This window comes from Notolepis coatsorum, assembly GCF_963971535.1.
Source record: "Notolepis coatsorum genome assembly, chromosome: 9".
In the NCBI taxonomy this organism is placed as follows: domain Eukaryota; kingdom Metazoa; phylum Chordata; class Actinopteri; order Aulopiformes; family Paralepididae; genus Notolepis; species Notolepis coatsorum.
This window is the reverse complement of record NC_140173.1, coordinates 87349436-87360164: the sequence shown is the minus strand read 5'-3', so window position 1 is coordinate 87360164 and position 10729 is coordinate 87349436. Positions and strand designations below refer to the sequence as shown.

The window sequence follows — 10729 nt, the reverse complement described above, 5'->3', positions numbered from 1 at the left end:
TCTTAAAGGCAGAGTCTGTTGTAATGACTAAGCTGCCACCGAAAATGTTCAGTTTGGAATAAATATGGCTGAATGAACACACTTGTATTCCTTACAGTATCCATGAAATTGGACACTTTGACTCCCTTAGATATGTCAGATGATTTCTGTACTTGTATCCTATCAGTCCTTAAAATAATAGAGTTGCAAATATCCATAATAATCTATCTACAAGACATCATTAACACTAACATACATATATACAGTATATATATTTTGTATCATAATGATTCTTGTGAAATAAGTTGCCTTTTGACTAAATACATTTATTTTCTCTTTCTCTACAGAAACAAAGACTGAGGCAACTGAGACTTGCTCACTTGCTCTCATTCATCACTCTCTCTCACACACGTGCACGCGCACACACACAGTATTACTCTGACAATAAAATAAGAAAGGTGTTTCAATATTGTTATTGCTTTGGTTGTTGTTACCTGTTGATAGAATGTGCCTATTGTTAAAATAAATAATTATTACAAATACAAATTATTATTTATTTCCTAATAATTTGAATGGTGTCTTTATGGCAATAACAACTATAGACGGAAAAACCAAAGTAAAGATACGACATTTAGATTTTTGGGACGGTTTAGATTAACTTTGGGACGGTTACAATTGTATTTCGGGACGGTTCCGGGACGGTGGTGAAAAAAGTTAGTCTGGAGCCCTGGTGTGTGTGTGTGTGTGTGTGTGTGTGTGTGTGTGTGTGTGTGTATGACGTTAGCGCTGACCAGGCCATGGATAATAGATTTTTCAGCCCGCTTCTCTAGCGGGCATAAGTACACATATACTATCGATAATCTAGCGTTTATTTGAAAACTATTCATAAATCAGCCGAAAAATGACAAATTGTGTATTCCACTAAATAGCTATTATCGCAGAATTTCTCTGGAATTACTAGAATTCTCCAAAACTATATTCGTATTCAAAACGGTATAAAACGGAAATGTACCAATGAAAAAACAATCTGTTCCTTACATGTTGACTGCAAGCAAGTCATTAATAAGCGAGGGGTGTTTTAGACCCATAGCCATAATTTAAGATATAGTTTAAGCGTTCGCAAATTTCCCCCGACCTCCCATTGACTTCCTTATTGGCACTCTAGCCCACATATGGTCAAAGGGGCGTGGCACTGAATGTGTTAATGTCTGTCCGCTAATGTCACACCGAAAAGGACGATAGCAAATTCCTTGTATGTGAAAACTACTTGGCAATAAAGACCTTTCTGATTCAGACTCAGATACATTTCTCCATCACCGCAAATCTGCCAGTCAATTAATATCACCCCCGGGCAACATGGCAGTGACATGGCAAAGTTTAATACAATATTTAAATAATAAATAAGATTGCATGGACTGAAACACTGTCTTCGGTCGTTTGATTTCCTCTGGGAAATACTTTTTAACCCGCTCAAGAAGGGCTTGCTTGGAGGTGAGCAGACTACAGCTGCACACAGGAGTAGGGTTTTTTCTCATGTGTGGATTCACTGGTGTATTTTCAGATTAGCCAGATAACTAAAGCTAGTTCCACACTGTTCACAGGAGTAGGGCTTCTATCCTGTATGAATGCGCTGATGTCTTTTCAAACTAGATGGCCTACTAAAGCTAGTTGCACACTGTTCACAGGAGTATGGTTTTTCTCCTGTGTGAATACGCTGGTGTGATTTCAGAGTAGAGGACTGATTAAAGCTCTTTCCACACTGATAACAGGAGTAGGGTTTCTCTCCTGTGTGCATGTGCTGATGTCTTTTGAGATGAGAGATGTGACTAAAGCTCTTTCCACACTGATGACAGGAGTAGGGCTTGTCTCCTGTGTGAACACGCTGGTGTGATTTCAGACTAGCCAGCTGACGAAAGCTAGTTCCACACTGCTCACAGGAGTAGGGCTTCTCTCCTGTGTGAATGTACTGGTGTGATTTCAGAGTAGTCCAATGACTAAAGCTAGTTCCACACTGCTCACATGAGTAGGGTTTCTCTCCTGTGTGAATGCGCTGGTGCGATTTCAGACTAGCCAACTCACTAAAGCTAGTTCCACACTGCTCACAGGAGTAGGGTTTCTCTCCTGTGTGAATGCGCTGGTGTATTTTCAGATTAGCCAACTGACTAAAGCTCTTTCCACATTGATGACAGGAGTAGGGTTTCTCTCCTGCGTGAGTGCGCTGGTGTGATTTCAGATTAGCCAGGTGACTAAAGCTAGTTCCACACTGCTCACAGGAGTAGGGCTTCTCTCCTGTGTGAATGCGCTGGTGTATTTTCAGACTAGCCAACTGACTAAAGCTCTTTCCACACTGATGACAGGAGTAGGGTTTCTCTCCTCTGTGAATACGCTGGTGTGATTTCAGACTAGCCAACTGACTAAAACTCTTTCCACACCGATGACAGGGGTAGGGTTTCACTCTTGCGTGAATGCGCTGGTGTCTGTTGAGAGTGCCCTTTGAACTGAAGCCTTTTCCACACTGCTCACAGATGGGACTCTGTTTCTTTTCAGGCATGACAGGAAGCAGGACGCTATCTGGATGGAGAAGAACAGTGTCAGAGAAAAAGAAAATAGGTTACTATGTAAGAGGTGCCAGATTAAGTTTTATAGTTTAAGAGCAAATTGTAGTCCAGAGTTCTCCACAGTGTTTCATGCCCCAGTTAGTCCAGAGCTCAATTCATAATTTATCTCATTTGTTCTGTAAAATCCAGATTAAACGGTTTCTGGAGCAAGAGTGGTTACATCACAGCTATGATGAAGGTTATTCTAATTTAGCCCAGGACTATAGAGACCCTTTTATCCTCAGTTTAAGGCAATTTTAAGATAAAATGTTTAGCTCTGGGCTAATTAAGGGATGTGAAACTGGAGAGAAAACAACAGTATTGACATTACTAAATGAGATGTCATGCAAATATGTCATGTCTACAGTAGGACTTACTACTATAATACCTAATAAAACAAGTCACTAGAATAATAGAAGCCTACTTTGCCGGAACGATTAATCTCATACGTATACATTATGTGTGTGTGTGTGTGCTGTGCACTGAGGCTGCCTCACTAAGCCTTTTCTCCACGCAAATATTTTATTTAGCAATAGGAATACATCAAACCAACAATTAATAATATCATAGAGAAGAAGACAGTATATGGCAGACTATAAATGCAAAACATAATTATTAATGATACAAATATTGTCGTATTAATTATCATCATGATTATTTAATTCCACAGATGTCTGTAGCATCAGCAATCCCCAATGACTTGTCCCGAAGAAAGCTATTGGAAACACGGGCGCACAGCGGTCTGTCTGACTTATGACTGCCTTTCCGAGTTCATAAAACCTACATAAATTATACAAAGAATTTACAATATGAAGCCGTTTGAGAGTGCCGAATAATTACATGAATCAAGTTACGAAGGAATTCCTTGGTAACTTTTACGTATGTCTGTTCGAGAATGAGGACCATTGTATCTACGTTGCACAGAGTCTTCAATCTCTGGACCTAAGATCTCCCTAAAGATTTATTCCCAAATGTATTTAACCAGGGACCAGCCATATACAGGAAGGTCTACCAGCTAGTGCAAGACAGTCAAAGAGTATTATTTTCCATTCATCAGACTCTTCAAGAATGTATGTGAAAATACCCCACATCTTTTGGCGCCGCCCCCTGTGCGGACTGTAAGCTGGACTGGAAGCAGAACACAGATTCTGTGTTCAAAAAAGCCCAGTCTCGGCTTTTTCATTTGAGGAAGCTTAAATCCTTCGATCAGCAGGTCACTTCTTTATGTCTTCTATCAAGGTATCCTGGCTAGTGTCCTGTTTAATGCTGTTCTCTGCTGGGGGGGCAGCATCACGGTTTCTGACAAAAACGTATAAATAAAATCATTAAAAAGGCTGTCTTAGTGATTGGCCTCCCTCCCGATTCCCTGGAGATCATCATAGCCAAGCGAACTAGATACCATACCAAATAGATTGAGGCTTCATGAAAAGAAAGAGGGAAGGCTATGGACACAGAGACATACAACTGTGCTGCAACAGAGGAAGGACAACGAGAGAAAAGAAAGACAAGAAAAAAATATTAACATACTGGTATCCTGATGGTCTGTGGGCTCCTCCTTCAGTCCAGTGGACATATCCGTGGGGGGGTCTAGCGTGTCCTGAACCTCCTCTATTTTAATTATCAGTAGGTCGCTAGGTGGATCTGGAATAGAGGGAGACAGAAAAACCTTTAGGTAAATCTTTATACAAAATCTAATACAGGATGTAATCGAGTCCTGAGCCTCTTCTTTCATGATTGATAGGAAGTTGGATGTAGATCTGGGGCAGAGGGAGACAGCAACTAAGGAAATACTCCACTACTTTGCTTATGTATGCTTTTAACTCATTCCCTGCCAAAAACGAGTTAACTCGTTATAGCCCGCCAATCGAATAACGCCGACAATGAGTATACTCGTTATTGGATCGTTATTTATTTTATTCGCTATTTCCATTCATAATTCATCCTGTTATGCTGTGGGACTGTCTGGCAATGTGTCTGAGATCGCAACGGTCCGATACCGCCGCCTTGTGGTATGCAGCCGATGTTGCACTCCCTTTGTATCTCTGTGTATAGCCCCATACACAGAGATACACTGAAAGTCATCCGGGCAGAGTTAAATCAAATCAAATTAAATTTATTTGTAAGGCCCGACAACACACGTCTTTTTTAAACAAGTCAAGAAGAAACATCACAATAAGTCAAGAACAAAACAAGAACACCATAAAGTCCAAAACATTTTAAATAAATGCAAAATAAATAAATGCAACACTCCCAGACATACCCCATGCGAAGGTAAGGAAAAACTCACTAAAACCTAGCAATAGGAAAAAATGCACCACAGGCAATGTGGAGGTGCATGTGGCAATGTGGAGGGCCATTCAATCTCCCTTTTTAGACGTCGGTGATAGTAGTGTTGCAATAAAACAGGTGAACAGTTGGTAGGCATGTACTCATGTGTGTAGTGAAACACAGATAAGTGTATGCGATACCAACTGAACATTTTGAAAGATTAAGATTAAAGATAGAGCTGATAGCGATAGCAACTGAACATTTTTGAAAGATTAAAGATAGCGCTGATAGCGGATCTATTTGAGGCGAAGGGGCGGCGCAGATAGGGTCACATCCTCCCGGTCTTCATCACGGGACGTCCAACACTCCGGTCATCACTCCAAGACAGCCACTCACAGGGAGACTGGGAGACGGGACAGGCGTTAGACAGTTTGCGTGATTGTGATGGGCGGACATAGCAATAGATACAAGTGGTAAGCATATATGTGAATATAATAGATATATGTAGTAAGCATATTATGTGAATAGAATAGAAGTACTTAAGCCAGCAATGAACGTCTGAACCACGTTGACAGACCACGGACAGAAGACGGTAAGAAGCTGATCCATGGCCTCGAGTTATCTTGTAACGTGGATCAAGGTCTTCACTCGATCGCATTGAATCGTCAATCCGATGCCGGATTCATTATACTGTGGGGGGTTATGGCATGGGCCAAATGGACATACAATCTAGCAGATGGCAATCAAATAATTGGAATATTCTTTTTGGATTATCATTGGCCACAGGTAAGAGCAATTTAAGGTAAATTTAAGTTTGGTTGTCCATTGTTGTCATAGCCTTCGCCCTGATCAACGTATGCTGTTGTACTAACAAATGCCGTTATTGACAATCAATTAATCATAAACGACCTCTCCCCCTTTCATGCATGCATGATGGAACATAATATACCAATCATATGCATTTGAATTTTTTATTGTAGCGTGTATAGGGACGAAATGCCAATGGATTAAGTATAATAATATGCGTCGCAGGCCATTACTAGCCCTCCAGGAATTACCCCAGACCACTCTAAAAACATACTTATATTAACCACGGTATAAAACGATAATGTATGGATGGAAAAAATATTCCCATCTTGAATGATAGATACTCCATGTCAAATGGGCCATAGTATTGCATATATAGCTATACTATTTAAATAGTTATAGCCCTGCAAACAAGGTGAGCGACTCCATTGGTTTAATGTGTGGCAGCACATAGTCAGATCCCGTTCCCAGCATGGCAGACAAAGATTTAACCTCTTAACACTATGGATGCCAAAAACGTAAAAAGTCGTTATTGGGCGCCGACGGTTGAGTGCCAAAAACGTAAAAAGTTGTTTCACATTTTTTTTGATATTTTTATTCATTATTCATCCAGGGACCTTGGTGTTACCATAGGGAATGAGTCTGAGATCGCCAAAGTGCAATACCGGCCGCATCCAGCTAGACAGCGGTATCGAGCACCCTTTGAAACCTTGCATCTTGGCCTGTGTAACGGCCAAATGTCTCCGGGCTCACTTTACTTTGTCGGGCGAGCGGAGCAGTTATAACGATCGGATTGAGAAGCGTCAAATGCTCCCGATGCATGATGTGTGGTCGATTATGTTGGCGACACGATGGACACCAATACTTGGAATCGTGATTGGGGTACATCCTAGTGAAGGTAAGGACTATATGAGATCAATCCTGCGTGTGGGTTAGGGGTGGGAATCGCCAGAGACCTCACGATACAATACAATCGCGATACTTGCGTCACAATACGAGAATTATTGCGAGAATTATTATTATTATTATTATTTTCTTTTCAAATTTAATTTATTACCTTTTTTCAACTGCAAAGTAAAACTTTGTCAATATGTTTTATCTAATAAAATAAAGTGCAGTCTGTTCATCTCACTTCAATCATTTTTATTGCAGCACATGGTATTTTCTCAAGCAGACAGATGTAAACACTGTAATCTGTGTTGCATGTACCTGACAAACTGAACTGTTTGTATTACAGTCATATTCCAACTTAACTGAATGCACATGTGTGTGTGTGTGGACTACTGTACTATTACATGTATTGAAATGAACAATGCAACTTCCTTATACAATTTTTTTTATGAATAATTAAATATCAATACTTGGCGTCCCTGTATCGATACAGTATCACCAAGCAAAGTATCGCGATACTACTACGTATCGATTTCCCCCCGACCCCTAGCGTGGGTGTAACGTTACTCCACAACGTATGCCGTTGGTGATGATCAAAGCATCAAAAAACGATAGTAGAATATATATAGTAGATATAGTAGAATTGACGTATAAGGCTATTACTCAGTCTTTCGGGAATTACCCTAGACCACTCTGAAATTATACTTAAATTCACCACGGGATAACGCGTGAATGTATGCATGGAAAAATTTGCTCTTTTTTGCATCTTGACCAGAAGAAAGTCACTGTCAAATGACCATAGTATTGTATCCATGGCTATAATATAGATTTAGCTCTACAAACAAGGTTTTTCTTTTTATAAATGTTTTTATTTTCAAACACAGAACAGCACAATAACAATGACATTAACACTTTGGGTGCCGGGAAACGCTTTACAGCGTCATTCCCTGCCATGCTCAAGTTGCCGAAGGACGCTTTACAGCGTCTTTAATATCAATATTTCAAAAATCTGTGATCGGATTCATATTTCCCCTCCGCTGGCCTGAGATCCACCAGGAGGACCCACTGAGCTCTCTGGCGGTTCAGGAGCGCCATCTGGTGGCCGATCGGCGCAATCGCCAAACAGGAAGTGCTGTGTGCTGGTCGGCCATATTACTTCCGGGCACTCGGTTTCGCTCCCGGCACTCTGGCTCGTCACAATATATAGCGATCCATTGCCAATAACTCGATAAACAACATGATTTGGACGTATATAGTATTATACAAGCTGGAAATGGTTCATCAGGATAAACATCCCATAATCGAAAACGGTCTACACCACGCTGATCGTCCAACGGCGCGAGGAAGATCCGGTAAGATTCAGCGTTATTTTTGAACGTGTTCCATATAAACTGTTATGATGAACATATCACCCACACTAGATGAATGATATAACGCTGCCCACGGAATTATAAACGATCCCCCGCCCATCCGGTCATCATCAGATCATACGTAGATCATTCTAGAAGTACGTCCAATTGAAATTTTTTATATCGCCCCGATTGCCATCAAACTGTATTTCATCATCAATATAATGCATTTGGGGCTATAGATCACGTTCTGGAGAAAGCTGCAGAAAGAGATGAAAACATACTTATACATTAGACCATACTTTACTATGAATATGTGAATGAAAAAGTTTAACGTTGCTACACAATGAACAATACATATAGGACTTTGAATGGGCCCTAATAATGGCAATGTAGCAATAGAATTTAAAAAGTTATAGCCATGCAAAGAAGGGGTACTTCTCCATAGACAAATAGAGCTGGCAATCTATGGTATATCATGAATTTAACCCATGGCACCCAAAGTGTTTAATAACAACGACGATACCAACACTGACAGTAACAGGAATAACAATGACAATGAACATAATAATAATACTTTTTAAAAAGGAACCTAGACTATACAAAAACCTTAATACGGACTTGACAAGAAACAGACAAACAAGAAAAAATGTATAATAATAAACATGGCTCAAGTACATGCGGTCAGGAACAAGTATAATGGGAGTGGCCTTTAACACTTTCCCGGCCACTTGGATGAGTCTAATCTCACTCTAAACGGCCAGCATTTCTAAACAGACTTGCACAGTCCGTGGGGCTGTTTGTAGAGCTAAATCTATACTTTATAGTATTGCTATTTGTCCATTATCATTGTCAATTGAGACCATAAACCGTCCCTTCAAAATGGCGTAAAGAATTTTTTTTTTCATCAATACGTTCTCATCTTATAGCGTCTTGAATATAAGCGTTATAAAGGGATTTCGGCTAGTATTATTTCCTGGAAGGCGAGATACAGGCCGCTAACCTACTAACGTATATATTTCGGATACAGAAGCTACAGTTAAAACTCAAACTGCATATGATCGGTATTGATGGTCCACCATGAATGCATGAAGGAGGGGGGGGGGGCGTCGTTTCTGATTATTGATTACCAATAACCGTGTTAGCCTCAGTAGCCACATTCGTTGACCGGGTGGTTGGCTATCAAAACAAGCCCTGATCAGCGTGTAATTTACGTGAAAAAGATCTTACCGTGGGCCGGTTGGATCCCCCAGAGCATTTCCCAGTTATCGGTCGCCATCTGGTAGATCGATATGTCCATTGGCTGATGATATGTTCCTTTACTGCATAGTGAAATCCGCGTCCCAAAACATAATCCGTGTAACAGGCTATAGGCATCGCTTCAGGTTAGTAGAAAACGACATTGGAAATCCAGAAAAAACAAGACAACTTCTGCCACAGGGAACACTGCATTATCGAGATAGCGTCCCTAAGAGGATCTGGCCGGTAATTTTTCGAATTCAAAAAGGAGGGTACTTCTGCAGTGCCGCGCGGTGACCTTGAGTAGGTTATTAAAATGGAATAAAAGCCAAAACAACCTTGCCACGGTCCGGACATGTCCGTGGTTGGTCCTCAACCGGTGGATTCGAACCACGGATTTATCCGTGGCCCGTCCCGAATGTGTTAAGGAGTCGGCTCCCAGCCAGTGTTATGACCATTAGACTAAGATAGACTGTGTGTGTGCGGAGTGTATGTGTGTGCTTTGTATATGTGAGTTTTACCTATGTGTGTGTGCATTACCTATGTGCGCTTTAAATATGCCTGTGTATTTTATGCGTGCATGTTTCATGTGTGTGAGTGCATGTGTGTCCTGTGTGTGTGTGTATGCGTATATGCGTGTTGTGTGTATGTGTGTGTGTACATGTAAGCAGGGCCGCCTCAGGGGGTGTGCGAGCAGTGCGGTCGCACAGGGCCTCGCGGGAAGGGGGGCCTCGCAAAAAAAAAAAAAAAAAAAAAATTAATTTTTTTTATTATTATTTTTTATTTTTTTTATTTTTTTTTGCGAGGCCCCCCTTCCCGCGAGGCCCTTTTTCATCACAGACCTAAAATCTAGTTTTGCTTATATGCTTATATATTTCACATTAGACACGTTTGTAGAATGTGTCTGACTTGTTCCTGGGTCTGCAGTCCTGCAGCTGCAGACATACTCACTATTGGAGCTCAGCCTCTGGGGTTCTGCAGCAGCATTGGTTTCAACGAAGGGAGTGGTTTTACTTACATCATGTGTAGACAGTGTAGTACGCCGGCAGCGTGAGTCGGCTGCGTTTGACATTTTCGCGCGTGCAGCTTTTGACTATGCTTAGTTATGCCCAATAGCCAAGACGAAGAAAGAGGTCGGTCATTATCAGTCGGTCGGTCACCAACCAAGGAACGTTGACGAAAGGCCTCTCGCTAGCGGGACAAATGGCCGGAGCCTTTCATGGTATAGCCATGTCGGCTAGTAGCTAGCTTAGCTAAATGCTAACTAGCGTTAGCTAACCTAGCGAGGCGAGGCGAGTGGATGTCTTTTCAAAAGGAGAAGAGAACTTGTGAGCAGATAAATCTGTTAGGCAGCAATACGCCGAAATTACACCGTGGGGCCAAGAAAGTCTCCTTCCACGTTGATACTGCGTTATGGTGAGTCAACTTATGATTATATACCCGCCGTGGACCTGAGTCACCTGACCCTATCTCTCTTTCTCTCTCTGGAGCCAAACTGGTCGACTAGCTAATACTACTAGTAGCTAACTGTGTGAGCTAACTGTTAGCCAGTTAGCTGTTTAGCGTCAGCTGGGAACGTTCGTTTGATGCTATCAGTTA

General features: G+C 41.3%; 1 protein-coding gene across 3 annotated transcripts in view; it reads right to left on the bottom strand.

Annotated features, from left to right (window-relative positions):
• Window positions 1-266: 266 nt before the first annotated feature.
• The window catches only part of LOC311234008 (uncharacterized protein), a 93506-nt gene continuing 83043 nt past the window's right edge, over window positions 267-10729 (bottom strand). For all 3 annotated transcript variants that reach the window (XM_084321086.1, XM_084321088.1, XM_084321087.1), the window contains exons 6-7: window positions 4104-4217; window positions 267-2550 (exon numbers count right to left, since the gene is read on the bottom strand). In XM_084321086.1, coding sequence (XP_084177212.1) covers window positions 1592-2550; window positions 4104-4217 — 1073 coding nt within the window. In that variant the 3' untranslated portion in view covers window positions 267-1591. The remainder of the gene's footprint in view (window positions 2551-4103; window positions 4218-10729) is intronic.